The 16738-nt window shown below is 47.7% G+C and overlaps 1 protein-coding gene across 1 annotated transcript in view; it reads left to right on the forward strand.

Annotated features, from left to right (window-relative positions):
- The window catches only part of TRPM8 (transient receptor potential cation channel subfamily M member 8), a 92126-nt gene that overhangs the window by 46359 nt on the left and 29029 nt on the right, over positions 1 to 16738 (forward strand). The window contains 7 exon segments of the mRNA NM_001110769.2: positions 6 to 124; positions 3866 to 4156; positions 5851 to 5946; positions 6825 to 6954; positions 8509 to 8654; positions 11656 to 11768; positions 12163 to 12379. Of these exon segments, the coding sequence (NP_001104239.1) occupies positions 6 to 124; positions 3866 to 4156; positions 5851 to 5946; positions 6825 to 6954; positions 8509 to 8654; positions 11656 to 11768; positions 12163 to 12379 (1112 nt within the window).

Consider the following 16738-nt stretch of genomic DNA (forward strand, 5'->3'; position numbering starts at 1 on the left):
TACAGCCTTTAGCACCAATGAACAAGATAAGGATAACTGGAATGGGCAGCTGAAGCTTCTGCTGGAATGGAACCAGCTGGACCTAGCCAATGAGGAGATATTCACCAACGACCGCCGATGGGAGGTAAAAAGAAGCTCTCCTGGGCTAGTCCAGTGTCAGGTCTGGTCCACTTATTGCGAGATCTTCAATATCGGATCTTGTAGAGGACTGTCCCCTATGGTGTCAGCTGTCACTTTCCTTATCCATAGTGTAGGATGATCACATGGACTTAGTAAGTTTGTTGTTAAGAGATAATAAAAACAGAAGCACTCATGCAAGAACGTATCAATCCACTAATGCCAGCCAAAGTTTCCAGCCCGCAGTCACAACCTGAGAGGTGCTTCTCCATCTGGGTGCAGAGGTGCAGACCCCCTCCTGGGAGCAGATGGGGCGATGTATGGAGATAATCTGTGCAAGATGGCTAAAAGGGGTTTATCAGAAGTAGCTTGACTAAAAATCAAGACAGCACTGCTCATTTTTTGCACCCTGCCCCCTCTGCCCAGCTAAGGTCTGATAAGAGGGTTGTCAGCCGTGAGATGCATAAGGGAAAAATAGAACAACTTGATTGAAGACGCACAATGAATGTCTTAGAGTTAGAGACTCTGGATTCTTGGCCAAACAAACATCTTGAATACGGAAGTTGTATGTCCGATAAAAACTGTAATTTTTTTCCAGTAGGCTGATTCTTCTCAGAAGAGCTGTAGGACTGCCTACTTTAGCAGTGTCCTCTTGTGTACAGCTCATGTTAAATAGTTCTAGGAGCTTTGTTCAGAGGAACAATTATAGCCCATCATTCTTGGATCTGCGAGGCTGTGTGCTGCTTTGTTTTCTGCTCTCTTGGATCAATCTAAGTCATAAGTGGGTAGTGAGAATCTATTTAGTTTTATGAGAGTTTGTGTAGATCAGAAGGCTCGTGTATCTCATGACATTCATCCTGTGTTGTCAGGTTCAGAAAACACTTCTAGGCTCATTGTTGTAAAATCAGATGAAGACTTGATTTATATTAATACATTATCAATTTTAATAATGTAATGCAAATAAAGTAACGGCTTATGGGTTTTTAAATTATTTATTCCCTTAGCAAACATTATCTTGTGTTTGGTCTTTGCAGTAGGGTGAACCCTATTGCACACTGCAAGGCTTTAGGAAGTTGAAAGTAGGTAGAATTATAAGGAGATCTAGTTAATTGATTCATAAATTAATCCCTGTGTGCGAAATGTTCTATTTAAGTAAGGTCAGATGGTGAAAATAAACATAAACTTAGGCATATATTGAATGGTACATTTAATTTTATTAACTCTGCTAAAGATAGTTCAGGGTGAAAGGCATAACGGTTAAGAGAATGGACTCTAGAGCCAGCCCATCTGCATGACTTAGCCTCCACGAGTCACTTAACTGCTCTGTGCCTCAGTTTCTCCATAGGTGGTGTGTTGGAGTCAGCTCATGCTGGCTTGCAAAGGTTGACTGCTAAGATTTCAGACATTTTGCAAGTCTGTCGTTAATACAGTTGTTATTAGGAATTAAATTATATACCTTCAGAATTAAATTTTTAAAAATATTTTATTTATTTATGAGAGAGGGAGAGAGAGAGAGAGAATGGCAGAAATAGAAGCAGGCTTCATGCAGGGAGCCTGATGTGGGACTCGATCCCTGGACTCCAGGATCACGCCCTAGGCCAAAGGCAGGCGCTAAACCGCTGAGCCACCCATTAAATTTTTTTATTAAAAATAAAGGCAATAAATAATCAAAACTCATCACTTTCTAATTGTTTTACCACATTTGCTACTATCGGTGCTCTGGAAGTTGTTTTGGCCTGTTGCATCTTCATGCTGGAAATACTAGGCAGTGGGAGTGCTTCTCCACATTTGCTCCCAATTCAGCCTTCAGTGAGGTCACACTGGTGGCTGAAAATTGGGCACAGTGGGAGCCTTTGCACCACAGGCACTGGCAAGTACCATGAATCAGAGCTTATTATTTTCTTTCAGAGATGTGGTTGTTAAACATCTACCTGCACACCAGGCTCACCTGACAATGTAGGTGATGATCATAGAATCAGAGCGGTACCTACCTCATTGGATTGTGATGATGGCTAAATCAGATGGTGTTTCTGAAGCACTTAGAACATTGGCACGTATCGAACCCTGTATAAGTGTGCCTTTCAAAATAAGTAAAAGCTTTTGGAATGATGACAATATCTGTGTCACCTTTTATACTGCACAAAGCAGTTCCACGGTGTTAGTTTATTTGGCATCCACACCAATCCACAGCAGGGATGGTCTCGTTTTTCCAGTTAATAATCCAGGGTTCCAAGGTACCACAGGATCGGGAGTTACTGATATTGTTTTGAGGGCCTTCTCTGACCTCAAATCTCTGAAAAGAACTTGGCCTGCGTTAGCTCATTTCACCCGGCAAGCACCTATTTTACAGAAGAGCAAACTGAGGCTGGGAGACACAGCCTTGTTCTAGGTCACACATGTAGGTAATGGTAGAATGAGGATTTGGAAACAAAGATGTGTCGGACTGCAAAGTTTTCTCTTTCTCTGTATGCCAGCGGTTCTCAAAGTGTGGTCCTCAGACCGGTGGCAGCATGGGCGTAACCTGGGAGCTTGTTAGCAGCACAAATTGTCAGACCTTACCTCAACCTGCTAAAGCAGAAATTCTAAGATGGTCTCTGGCAACCTGTATTTTAATAAGCCCCCCTGATGACCCTGATCGAAGTGTGGGGACCATCGCCCTATCAAGTGTGTGAACAAGGAAAGGCAGATGATTTAGGAGGGTAGAGCCACAGCTTGGAGACCTACGGGACACTTGCCAGGTCCCTCTCTAGGCAATGTGTGATCCCCAGGAGTCCGGCATGAGGCAGAAGCAGAAACAGTTAATGCTGCCCTTGGCAGAGGATATTCACCAGAAGCGGGGGTCAGGCACACATTGTGAGTGAAGTGGGCCGTGTGGACAGAATGAGGAGTTGGGGCAGGGCGGGGGCTTTGGGGACTAGAGATTCTCGGTCCCTTGACTCCAGCTGGTGATTCTCTGTGTTGTCAGTTTCTGGTTTCCCCTTCTAAATCTGGATTTTAATGCTGGAAATGTGTAGATGTTTATGAACCCTCTAAGTGGTAATGTTGGCAACTGTACGGAGCTGTGAACAATGTTCTGGAGGACAAGCGGAACACAGCTGAAAGCTGATGTGGCCTGATGCCCACTGGTTTGTGTCTGAGGTAAACATTAATCATCTTTAATAAGATTCTCAGTAAGCTCCTATGGGACAGGTTTATCAGGAAGCCCAGAAAGTGGAGGTAAAGATAAATAAGACCCGGGTGTCATTGTCAAGTGTCCCAGTGACTTCCTGCGATGTAACACGACGGGCCCTTTGCCTGGTGGTGTGTGGCTCGAAGGGCAGCTTCCAGGGTGTGGAGTGAAGACAGGCCGGTGGTCGGTTCACAGCGTCTACTGTAGACTTCAGAGAGATGGTGCGAGCCACACTGCCCCTGGGTGCTTCTGGCATGCTGGGCGCCGGGATAAATTCCTGACCGATGTCGTCCCCATGTAATTATCTCTCTTCTGCGATAGCAAGAGGCCAGGTCACCTCCAAGCCCACACCTGGCTGCCTTCAAAGTTTCCACCTTGCCACCTCCCTGTCTGTTTGAACTATGATCTAAAGTGGCATTAGAGCTGAAAAGACTAAATTTATTCCCAAAACAGGATTAAAAGAGATGTTGAGGTCACTCTTACTTTGTGGCTGGGAATATGACGTAAAGGAGAAAGAAAACATGTTGTGTTTCTTTTGTTGGCTGTGGGGTCTGAGTCCCCTCTCTGCTTTCTCCATAGTCTGCTGATCTGCAAGAGGTCATGTTTACAGCTCTCATAAAGGACAGACCCAAGTTTGTCCGCCTCTTCCTGGAGAATGGGTTGAACCTGCGCAAGTTTCTCACCAATGACGTCCTCACTGAACTCTTCTCCAACCACTTCAGCACCCTTGTCTACCGGAACCTGCAGATTGCCAAGAATTCCTATAACGATGCCCTCCTCACATTCGTCTGGAAACTGGTGGCCAACTTCCGGAGAGGCTTCCGAAAGGAAGACAGAAATAGCAGGGATGACATAGATGTAGAACTTCACGTATGTACTGGGGCGGTGCGGTGGTCTGCTTTTGAGTCTTCCTGCAAAAAAAATATCTTGACTTCCATCGTTCCCACTTCTTCTCTAAATGCGATAAAGTAGCTAGCATGTTGGCATCGTTCATTTTTGCGACTGCCTTTACTGTGGCGTAATGAGATACAGTAAGATAATGAGTCTGCTGGGTGAGTTGTCTGACATCTTGCTCTAAGCTCTGTGCTATACTTCAAATTATTGTCACAATTTTTCTTAATTGCAAAGCTCCTTGGGGGCACACACACTTTCTGAAGGCATCTAACAAGGAAGAGGGACAAATGAATGGCTCCCTGTTCATGTCTCAGCCTTTCAGGTGTGATCAATAGCCTGGGTAAAGGACTGCCAAGTTTCCCTTTGCAGATAAAAGGGGCAGTGACTATTTCCAAATGGATAATCCAGGTTCCCATGCAGGAGGCTGCTGTAGAGGTACCACCTGAATTCTCTCAGGCCTTCGTGTTTCAACCACACGCAGGCCCAGTTTGCGAGCCCACAGCTGCAGCTCTTTGCTGAAGGTTTGCTCTGGTTATAGCCCTGTGACTGCCAGCAGTTGGTGTATAAATACCCCAGCTCCCTCCCCACTTGGAGGAGCTAATGCTGAGGCATGTATTCTACACTGGTTCCCAGAATTCCCTAGTGGTAGTAAATCTCCAGTTACCTACAGCAACAACTTGTTAATAACACACCATTTTCATTGGTTCTTTCTTTTCCGATCTTATTTCCTCACTCTCCCTGTGGGTTTCGCTGGGGTCACCCCTCAAATTGACTACTTGTCTCAAATTCTTGGTTGCTCCTGTGAAAACTCAAACGAGGTCATTATCTCCTGTAATTCTAGGATTTTAATAGGTGTATGTGTGTGCATTGCAAAAAAATCTAAAGGTGTATGGGTGTGCATTGCAAAAATCTAAATGAGCTAGGTATTTGAAGGAATTGGAAGTGTTTAACGAGCTTCTATTTGATGCTATTTATGTTAAAGCTCTTTGCAGTATCCATAATTCTGCCCGAAGCATTTTGGATCCTGGTAAAACCCATATGGAAGTTTAAAAGGAATAGAGGTGTTTCATTGTTTCCTATCTGAAAAACTTCCATTGGAAGACAGGGAATTCTGAATAGGAGTTGGCAAGTGAATTAGGAATTGAAAGTTTGAATAATGGTCCCAAGAAAGAAGCAAGGTTTCAGGTTGTAATAATTGAACTTAAACTATAGGAAAGTTAGAATTGAGCTTGAGTGACTTTTCTAGAAGAGAAACAGATTTATGTGATGAGAGGAATTCTTTAACCTGCTAGAAATTGTTTAGTTCTTAAACTGCTGTTGGCACATGTTGCTATCCTTTGCTCCTTCCTATCTAGTCATATATCATCTTTTATGACAGGTGAGTGATTTTGTGTCAAATAATCCTACCTGGTGAGTTGCAGTGATGAAAATCACATCACTGTGCTGCTGGAATGGATTCATATACTAACAGAGGTACTAACAGAGGTTTTGGAAAAGAAGGAACCAATGAAAATGGTGTGTTATCAGCAAGTTGTTGCTGTAGGTAACAGAGCCCTCTACACATGGGATGCTCCCCTGGGGCATCCTGATACCATTTTGCTCTTATGCCAGTGCATCTACTAAAGGAATGTTCCATTCACATGCTGACCACACGCTCTAACTCCTCCCAGGATGTGTCTCCTATCACTCGGCACCCGCTGCAAGCACTCTTCATCTGGGCCATTCTTCAGAACAAGAAGGAACTGTCCAAGGTCATTTGGGAGCAGGTCGGTGTCTAGGCCTATGCCAGATTTACCCAAAATACATGCTTTCTTGTGTTTTTTTGTGACCTCAAAACTCACATGCCTGATCTAAGACATCATCAATGAAATGGAATGTCTCATGTCAGGTGAATATGGTTGTGCCTCTGTTTCCATGTCAGCAGAGGTGTGATTGGGAGGGGAGGCCCCTAGAAGGCCCCTAGAAGCTACCTAGCTACCTAGAAGCTATCAAAGCTGCACTTGGTGGGCAACCCTGAAGGCACTTGCTTCTCAGGTGTGTGTAGGTGTGGGATTGTTTTCCGAGTGGATGCAGTTTTTAAGTTTAATTAAAAAAAAATAATGTCTAAAAAAAAAATAATGTCTAGCTTTATTGCATTAGAGGTAGGAAGCAGGATTTATATATAAATTCTGCTTTGGGGAACTTACTGAGATTTTTCCTCGTGATTTAGCACGTAACAGTTTATGTTCAGTTGTGGAGAAGCTACCTTCTCCATTTTTAGAACGTAAAGTTGGATATTGAGTATAGAGTCCATCCACACAGTCTTATTGCCTACATTTTCAGCTCTCCCGTGTCCTATCCACGCTTCTCCTCTTTGAGCTGCTGCAGTATGGTGCTGGGCAGTCAGGCCTCACGCAGTCAGTTTCTTGTGGCATTTGTCTTGATATTTTCTTTTTATATGCTAATTTCACATTAAAGACTGTGAGCATCTTCAGAGTTAAGACTGTTCAGTGTACATTGCAAAGTTTCACTCTGTATCGTTAAGAACGATTCAGATTTTATCACTTCCTGCCTTTGCCATGAATTTGTCCTTGTCTGACATTAATGTTCACTTGACCACTCCAAAGGATTATGAATTAATGGACATTATCCACCCCTCTAAAAGACCAGGGGCTGCACGTTGGCAGCCCTGGGAGCCAGCAAGCTTCTGAAGACTCTGGCCAAGGTGAAGAATGACATCAATGCTGCAGGGGAGTCCGAGGAGCTGGCAAATGAGTATGAGACCCGTGCAGTTGGTGAGTCTCCAGGAATGGGACAGCACGGTGGGTGCACACGAGCCTGTGGCAATCACAGGCCAGGTGGCAGAGATCGGTGGCATGTCCAGGCTCCCCTTTCTGGCCTGATTTAGGGGTTGCAGACTGCATGTTCAGACGTGTGTATGCTGTAGCAGAAGCCACAGGCCCGTTGGCCCTGGCCCTTACTGATGTTTTCCAGAATGGATGCAGGAAAATGTAGGCTGTCTCATCCTGTAACTGCCAGGGCCATCCCCAGGCTAGTCTAAGAAACTCTGTACCACGGTCTGGGGGCAGGGGAAGAGGGTTTTTGGATGCTATTGAGAAACTGCGACAGATCTGAGATTTTTACCTGACTTGCAAGTTATCAAGTTAGCCTGTCCTTTTCATATAGAGAAGGCCCCGAGTCCCTGGGTCAGGGACATGGATGGCTTATTACTGATGACCGAAGCAGCAGCCAGAGCAGCATCTTGGGTTGGTTCCCCGTGCCTTCATTCCCTTGGAGTGACATAACTAAGAGCAGCTGTTCCTGCCCCTGCAGCTCCCCCAAAGTTTAGGAGATTAGGGGCATCTATAGGGGCTGCAGATGACCTGCCCATGCCCCCTTCGGAGTGCGGTTGCTCGTTACCTGGAATGCAATGGGGGAGAGGCATTGCTAAGCATTACCCTTCTGGAATGTCTGTCTTCTGTTTGCTGTTCAGTCATCCTTGAACAAAGCTTGTCGGTGCTTTTTGCTCAAAAGGTCTGGACCGTGCAGGAGCATGAGAAACCCAGAGCAATTGCCTCCCAACAACAGAGAGTTTGGGCCTGCTCCAGTTTTTCCTTTTTATTTTGCTTGGGAGAGTTTTCGGTTTGCAACGGGGCACGTTGCAAAATGCACGCACGCTGGTCCATTATCGTCTTACGTAATAAAAACAATGCTCATGCGGTTGGCTTCTCTGCATTGGCAAAACGGGCATCCAATGATTTCTTTTACCATATTAAAGTTTCAAAGATATTTTATTAATTTCTGATTGACTTCAAAAATTGATCCCAGTATTTTGACTTTTAAAAAATTTCCTGTGAGGCTTTATACTCCAATTTCTATCATTAGGTCTCAGGATGTAAGCACATCTTTAATGCCATAGGTCGGTGTCTCTTACATTTTTTTTTTTTTTTTTTGCGTGGTGCCTTATTGGCAAAGAGTCCCCCTCCAGGAACACAGAGAATATAAATGAATAGAGGTGGAGCTGCTCTGAGAGAGGAAGCAGAGGGTCTGCATGCCTCCCCAGGGTTGAGCCCCACCAAAGAGGGGGGCTCCCAGGGTCCCATGCAGCTCAATTCAGTGGGCCTTTATGGACACCTGCTACCATCAGGAGCTGTGTTGGGCGTGGTGTGCCTCCAGAGCCCCTTTGTTCAGCGAAGGGTTACAGGGTGCTGGCGGTCTCTATGCCTCTTAGAAACCAGGCTTTTCCCGAAGTCAGGGCTTGGTTGAGGGGGGCGGGGCAGGCCAGTTTTGTGTATTTGCCCCCCCTGCCTCCCCTGGCTTCCCTCCCTCTGATGATAATGTCACCGCAGAGCTGTTCACGGAGTGCTACAGCAGCGACGAGGACCTGGCCGAGCAGCTGCTGGTGTACTCCTGCGAAGCCTGGGGCGGGAGCAACTGCTTGGAGCTGGCGGTGGAGGCCACGGACCAGCACTTCATCGCCCAGCCCGGGGTCCAGGTGCGCAGCGTGGACTCACCCAACGTCACGTGCAGAAATGGGCCTTGCCCATCAGATGCTGTTCGCGGCACGGAACGAGAGAGCATTCAAAGCAAGCCTTCTCCTCTGATAGAAAAGCCCTAGCAGGGAAAATTGAGGGACAGTCCAGGAGATGGCAGCACATGGGCGTTGTTAGAGACCCCTGTGTCAAGAGCAGGTGCAGGAGAAAGAAGATTCTTGGAGTTTCCACAAAGCACCCAGTACTGCACCGTAATTATGGGCTGGGTCTCTGGATCCCAGCTGTGGGTCTCAGTGCACTGTAGCCCTAACTGTGTGTGGTGATGGGCCAAGGCACGCAAGACAGCCTTAGTTCCCTCGTCTGTAAAGGAGGGGTTCGTGGGATGGCATGTGAGAGACGCCAGCCCTGGACTCCAGAGCGTGTCGTTGTCATTACTGTGGGCACTGACAGCAGTAGAGGAAATGGGTATGAAATGGGTAAAGCCAGCCCAGAGGTTCTCTGCACTGAGTTAAACTAATGGCAGTTTGCATTCGGTGTCTTAGCTTGCAGAGGGGAGATTTTTCTACTCGTAATCCCAGTTGGAGGGGTCTGGGTGCAGAGTTGGGGGGTAGGGAGAGGTCGGGGGACTGACACTTATCTGTCACACCCACGATGTGGGCGATCACATTTCATCCTCACAGCGCATGTGGAGGAGGAGGTCATCCCGTTTTACTGATAAGGACTTAGCTGCTCAGATAGGTTCTGGAACAATCTTCAGGTTGCACTGCTAGGAATTGAGAGCCAAGATTTGATTCCACGTCGATTGGCCATCTTGTGGGCTTTCCCTTACACCAGGCAGCCAATATTTTAGCAAAATTAGCAAAGCGTTTGTGGAAAAAAAAATATCCATTCGCTATCACAGCTATATTAGGCTACACGGCAACAGTCATCAGTGAGAAGGGACACACAAAGAAAGAGTCTTGCTTTTGCTGTTTTAGCCTCTGCACCATAATGCACTGGAGTGAGGCTGGCATTGGGGTCAGGGGTGCCTGAGAGGCTGAGCTGGAGGCCAAAACAGACCCCACTCTGCTCATACCTCCTCTGGCCCTGAGCCTCATCTTGCTGGTGCCACAGAGCTTAGGGCCTGGGGGAGGCTGACTCTTGTTCTTGCCCAAATGTACGGGTCCCAAGGGTTTTCAGGCTGATGCCAATTCATTAATATGCATGAGAACTCTCCCTGCCAGACACGCAGGACCAGGGAGTTGGCTTCCTGTGTGCCGGCTGCTGCCTGGGGTCAGCTCTTGCTGGTGGCCGTGGAACCTGAGCTAGGGGAGAACTTTCTATGATTGGGGGCCTAGTGATGCCACTCAAAGTGCTCGTCACCTCGGCAGGATTGTAAGCGTGAGGAGGGCTGGATGTTACCTTCTTTGTTGGCTCCCTGAGAAGCAGGCCTCAAAGCAAGGATTTTATTTATTTATTTATTTATTTATTTATTTATTTATTTATTATTTTTACATTTTTAAAAAAGATTTTATTTATTCGTCCATGAGAGACAGAGACAGAGACAGAGAGACTGAGAGAGAGAGAGAGAGAGAGAGAGAGAGATGGGCAGAGGGAGAAGCAAGCTCCCTGTGGGAAGCCTGATATGGGACTCGATCTCAGGACCCCGGGATCACGACCTGAGCCAAAGGCAGATGCTCAACCACTGAGCCACCCAGGCATCCCCATTTTTACATTTTTTAAAATTTAAATTCAATTTGCTAACATAACATATAGTATGACACCCAGTGCTCACCCCATCCAGTGCCCTTCTCAGTGCCCGTCACCCAGTTACCCCATGTCCCCACCCACCTCCCCTTCTGCAACCCTTTGCGTGTTTCCCAGAGTTAGGAGTCTCTCATGGTTTGTCTCCCTCTGTAAAATAAGTTAATTGGAGGACAACCATCATATGGTCTCACTCATAGGTGGACTATAAGAAATAGTGAAAGGGATTATAAGGGAAAGGAGGCGAACTGAGTGGGAAAAATTAGAAAGCAAGGATTTAAATGCAGGTGGTGTGTTCCGGAGGTGAGCCTGGGAAGGGCATGCAGGTGCTGGGGCCAGGGGCCAGGGAAGGAAGTAGACACGGTTGTGCTAAGAAGCAAGTTACCACTGTGCTCAATGGGGCTCCACCCCGTGGGGACTTCTGGGGACCGCATGGAACCCACCCTGGTGTGGCAAGCAAGCTGCATTTACCCACCACGTGCAGTTTGTCCTTTGTGGGGGCTGCCTCTCGTGGGCCAAGCATACACCTTCGCAGAGCCTGGCAGGCTTCCCGGGAGAAGTGGCTTCTGCGAGGTGGAAGGTCTGGTGGGCACGCCAGTCCTCGCTCTCCATCCAGCCAGTCCCCTTCCGACTAACAGGGCCGTTACTGGGAGCTGTGTCCTCCTTTGATGTGGACCAGTCTATGCTCACCCGTTCGTGTTGACATGAAGTGCGGCTCTCAGAGGCAACCTGGGTTTTCTAATTCCCACCTTCGTGGGAGGCTTCAGTCCCCCTCTCAGGGCTTGGAAGAGCTTTTTCACGCATTTCAGCTCCAATTGATGTTGGACGCCAGCCGTCACCCCGTTTCTGTCACCTGTCTGCCTCCAGCAATGAATCCTGGTGGTCCTGCGGGTCGCGCTGGACGGGTGCGTGAATTTGCAATCGAACAGGAGGAAGGAGCTAGAGAGACACTTGTTCAAACTTACATAAGAAGAATTAGAGGTGGTTAAAATTCATAGCTTTAGGGAATTTGGACTCACACCACCTCTATTTTAAAGTTCACAGAACCCAAGTTAGGAAAGGATTGAAAATCAAACAGACTTATGAATGGCTTTGTCAGAGCCCCTCAGAGTCCAGGTAACTAATATTAAAGGATAGGACCTTAATTTGGGGGGTTATTTATTTTGAGGGGGTGGGAGGGCTGGGAAGAGAGGTTGCATCCCTTCCTGCATTTCATTGCATTAATAAGGACCCGTGTCCTTTGTCTCTCTCTCCCTGTAGAATTTTCTTTCCAAGCAATGGTATGGAGAGATTTCCCGAGACACCAAGAACTGGAAGATTATCCTGTGTTTGTTTATTATACCCTTGGTGGGCTGTGGCTTTGTATCCTTTAGGTATGAACACGAATCACATGATCATGTGAGTGACTCTGTGTGTGTGTGTGTATGTGTGCGCGCATGCACGTGTGCTCTGTGTAGAGGGTTATAAAGCCCGGGATTTATGATGATCAAGGTAGTGCCTACACAGCTGGGGATCTTCTTGGGTTTGATTTCAAATAGATAATAGTGTATCTTCAATACCCAAGGCAGAGGTCGGATGTATTGATCCTGCAAGGCCAGGGGCTGAGTTTTTATTGGGTCGGTCCTAGAAGGCGGTTCTGGTTCCCCTGTCCCCGCTCCCCACCGCCGCCTTGGGCCTGGCTTCATCTGTGGTCAGGAGGAAGGCCGCAGCCTCCACAAGCAGTGATGCTCCAGAAGGGAGTGACGGTGCTCTCACCTCTCGGTCCAGGAAGAAGCCCATCGACAAGCACAAGAAGATCCTGTGGTACTACGTGGCGTTCTTCACCTCCCCCTTTGTGGTCTTCGCCTGGAACGTGGTCTTCTACATCGCCTTCCTCCTGCTCTTTGCCTACGTGCTGCTCATGGATTTTCACTCAGTGCCACACTCCCCCGAGCTGGTCCTCTACGCACTGGTCTTTGTCCTGTTCTGTGATGAAGTGAGACAGGTAGGATGGTCCCCACGTGAGGCACTTCCTCTTTCCTTGGCAGGTGGCATCTGCCTAGAGCCAACGAGGAGCTGAAGTTGCTTCTGAAGCTCCCAAATCATATTTTTTTTTCTGAAGGATGCGTTTTCGACATCATAGCACTGCAGTGAGGTTTCTTAGCACCAAGCTTGCTCCTTGCTGATTAATGTTAATTGATGGAAATGAATTACTCAGAATTGGGAATGTGTTCAAAGGGAAGATTGACCTTGGACTGTAAACCCATTCCTGCCATTACTGTCACCAGGGGAGGCAGAGAAGTTGGGGGGGGGGTACTTTTAAGCTAAGAGCATCTTAATGCCCAGTGTGTCAGAGTCACAGTGTTGGAAAGTCTCTGTGGATTTCATGGAGTGCATGATGTGAATTATTCATGGTGCTTTTCTGCAATTGCTATGGGATCTGCATTTTTTGGCAGCCTCTCCCCACCACTGAACCCAAAACTTTAGGCCAGGCCTGGCACGTAACAGGTGCTCAGTTAGTAATTGTTCAATGGATAAATGTTGGTGGTGAAGGGGGATGCTGTCCCTAAACCATTATGAAAAGTCATCCCAGAAAATCTATTCAGACTTAGTGATTATTTGGACACCGCTGTTCCTATCACTTCTCTTGTCCCTTTTGAGCCAAAACCCAACATTTTACCCATTTCAATAAGAATGGTTTACATATTGATGTTTTCACGACACTATGACAGGTGCTATGAGAGATTTGGAGGGACACAGCATGCTGGTCCTGACCTCGCAGAGTTGCTGACTAGTGTAGGAATCCTAAATCGGTTTCAACTATCATGCCAAGTCTGATAGACTTTTTTTTGTGGCTTCCAGGGGCCCTGGGTTGAGGATGATTCTGAGAATTTTTCTGTTCTCAGCAGAAGGGTGTCTTGATCGATAATCAACATGTACTGTGAGTGGGAGGGTAGGGAGGAGTCCTGGCACCAGTGCTTGCACCTGCCTTTCCCTGCTGAGTAGGTGCATGTGGGGGATAGAGATGGGGTAGAGATGAAGGAAGAACAGGACAAATGACCCAAGTCAGTGCTGAGCAAGGACAGATACAGGCTTTCCATCTACCAGCCACTATCCTCCAGGACGGCCCTGTGCATGTGCGGAGGATGCTGTGACCTCACGTCAGCCTCAGATGGACCCCACGTACTGACTTGAGAGGTTGCAGTTCCATCTAGGCACATGGGGGCTGGGACTTCAATGTATGAATTTGGGGGATTCAGTCCACCCCATAACCCTCCCATATGGGCTCTTTCTCCTGGCTGTCATCTTTTGCTAGTTCTCCTTTGACTTACTGTGTGTCAGTAGCGAGGGGGTGAAAATATCCTGCTGGAGAGAAGCAGAGATGGAAGAGATTCAACATTTAAAGCAGAAATGGGCACATGTCAATGTGAGGAAATGAGGGGACAGCACCCTTTTCACTGGGAATCTCTTGAACACCATTGTTGGAGCTGGCTCTGCACGAGGGCACACATGTTCCCTTGTCCTAATCTGGTGTGACTGGGTTCTGGGGTCCTGCCTTCCTCCTTGTTCTCCACTGCCAGGTGTAGTTGACTGCCTTTCAAAGGCACATCAAGGAGCAAAAGGTGGCATCCCCAGTGTAGCTATTGCAGAAGAGGGCAAAAGGTGAGGCTGGAAGGCTTTGTCGCACTGGACTCCATGGACTGGGAAGGTGGGGGCTCCTTCAGTGTCCACCCTGTAGTGAGGCCTATGGAAGCAGGTGGAGCTGGAGGGCCCACCCAGGAGGTCATGCAGGACTCCAAGGGGCCCCTGGTGGCTTGAGTCCCACGTGTGAACTGGAGCTCTGTGGGCTTTGGCATGTATTTGGGGGAGCAGTGTAGGGTGCCAGGAAAGGTACGGGTTGTGTGAAGACTTGGGCAACATACTTCATGGTTCTGGTTTCTTCACATCAGGTGACCATCCCAACACCTTAAATACAGTCACTGAGTAGATGGCATGATAGTGAATTCACAGCCCAGTGAGGAAAGAGGTCATGAGCCCAAAGTAAGCAGGGAGAGAGAGAGAAAGAGAAAGAGAGAGAGAGGGAGAGAGAGAGAGAGAGAATAGGGGTGAGCACAAAAAGTCAACAGAAATTGGAAATAGACAGTATGGTAATAAATTACTTAATTTCTTTGATCATTTGATTCTTCATCCCTAAATGGGCATCTTCCCTACTGTACAAGATTATTGGGGGCAGGAAGCCCCGGTGCCCTCCGTGGTAGCCTGTGGGTCTCAACCAGCACCAGCTCTGCTGCGAGGTCCTTTGCGTTTCCCTAGCTCCTCCTGCATATGCTGCTGTTGCCCAGAAGCGAGTGGCGTGGAAATGGCCCAATGCAGATGTTTGTTTCTTATTCGTATTTGACCTCTAGCGGTTAGCACAGGGATGGCGTCGGCCCATTTCTGGCAGGTGTGTATGTGTTTTAAGAAATGAGCTGATGAGCCAGGGTCTTCCTCATTCAGGCCCAGAGCTGTACTGTGACCGGGAGCAGGCAGGGAGCCACGATGGTGGCTTGTGAGGCCAGAGCGAGGGAGATGCTGGAAGCCGGCCTGAAGGGGCTTGGAGGTGTCTTTGGGAGCGGAGGGTGCTGTTGGTAGCTGCTTCTTGGAATGGTTGCTAAAAAGTAAAAAGTTCTTTTCTTGCTTTTCCCACTCCTCATTCATGCTCCCAGTTATTTTTCCACGAGTCTCAGGCCTGACCCTGCCTCCTTCACAGCATTTAGGCACAGAAGCTGCTGTGAAAGTCCAGACATTGCTTGGTTCCTCCAGGCATCTAAAGAAGGCATGGGGCCTTCTTCAGGAAGACAAGAGACAGGGCTTATTCTGAGTTGCTGTAGAGGACAGGGTTTGGCATGAAGGGATGGGGTGGGAAGATATGTCTTGGCATAAGCCAAACACTTCATTCACACATTCTTCCTTTTGATAAGTATTTACTGAGCACCTACTAGGTGCCAGGCACTGTTCTAGACATTGAGGATACAGCAATGAACAAAACACACAGATATCTTTGTCCTCATGGAGCTTGTCCTTATGGAGCCAGTTACAGAGGCTCAGCAGGGTCATTTCTAGGAGCTTCCAAGGAAAGAACAGCGCTGCATGATGAATCTTATATTTACTGGGGGGTTGGCCTAGAGGACTCGAAATATTGAAATTTGAAGTCCTTGGGTCACAAACATCTCCATACAATGTTGTATGTGCATTTAACTATTAAGTCATTTATTTGAAGGAGTCTCAGGACACGTGCATTTTGTTTGGAGAAGGACCCTGGGCAGGTGCCGTGTGAAGTATTGCCCAGCAGTGTGAGGTGTTGCCCAGGAGTGTGAGGTGTTGCATATATCAGGGACACAGAGTAGAAGGAATGATGGGCAGGTGGGCAGGAACCTTGGGGAGGGAAGTGGGCTGCAGAGGTGCCTGGGTAAGGTAATGCACTTCCCAGTCATTCCCCGGGCCTGCCGGGAGGAGGTGATGCCCACAGGTTCTGGCTGACCCCTGTTCTGTCTACATTTCTAATGGATGATGTTTGATGGAGGTGGGTGATGATGCAGGCATATAGCTTTGGACAAATGTTTCTTCTCTTTGCTTTTATTTATTGTTTTATTATTTTAAAAAAAATTGTATGTATTTATTCATGAGAGACACAGACACAGAGGCAGAGACAGGGCAGAGGGAAAAGCAGGCTCCCTGCGGGGAGTCCCATGTGGGACTCGATCCTGGGACCCTGAGATCATGCCCTGAGCCAAAGGCAGATGCTCAACCACTGAGCCACCCTGGCATCCCTCTTCTCCTTCCTTTTAAGCATCACTTTTTGTTGTTGTTGTTGTTGTTACTTGAAGAGTTTAATGAAGGGGCTTAGATAGATAGGTCTGCCAACTGGGTTTTGTTTTTTGAGTTTCCGTAGTTTCTTTCTGGTCTCAGCTAGTAGAGCGATGCCATGTTAAAGGCTAAGTTTCTCAAGCGTCACTTTTGAACGGACCAGTTTGGCCCAGCAATCCTGTGTGTTAAGGCAATGGTAGGGGGGCGCCTCGGGCTGAGGGCTGGGAGCAGGGATTCAGGTCGGATGCTGCTGCTCCTGCAGTCTGCGCGCAGGGCTGCAGGACAGGGCCTCCAACAGCCTCCTCGTCAAGGAATCCGACGCACGAGGTCGCTGTTTCTCTTCCGGCTGCACACTCCTGCCGCTGGAATCCTCAGTTCGCTTTCCTCCCAGAACCTGCTCGGCTCACCTGGCTCCGTCTTAATTAACCTAATTCACACTTGTTAGAAAAAAAAAAAAAAAAGAGAGAGAGCGAGAGAGAGAGAGAACCAAACAGGATGTTACCTGTTTTAGGTTGTG

This window comes from Canis lupus, chromosome 25 (genome assembly GCF_011100685.1).
Source record: "Canis lupus familiaris isolate Mischka breed German Shepherd chromosome 25, alternate assembly UU_Cfam_GSD_1.0, whole genome shotgun sequence".
NCBI classification, from domain to species: Eukaryota; Metazoa; Chordata; class Mammalia; order Carnivora; family Canidae; genus Canis; species Canis lupus.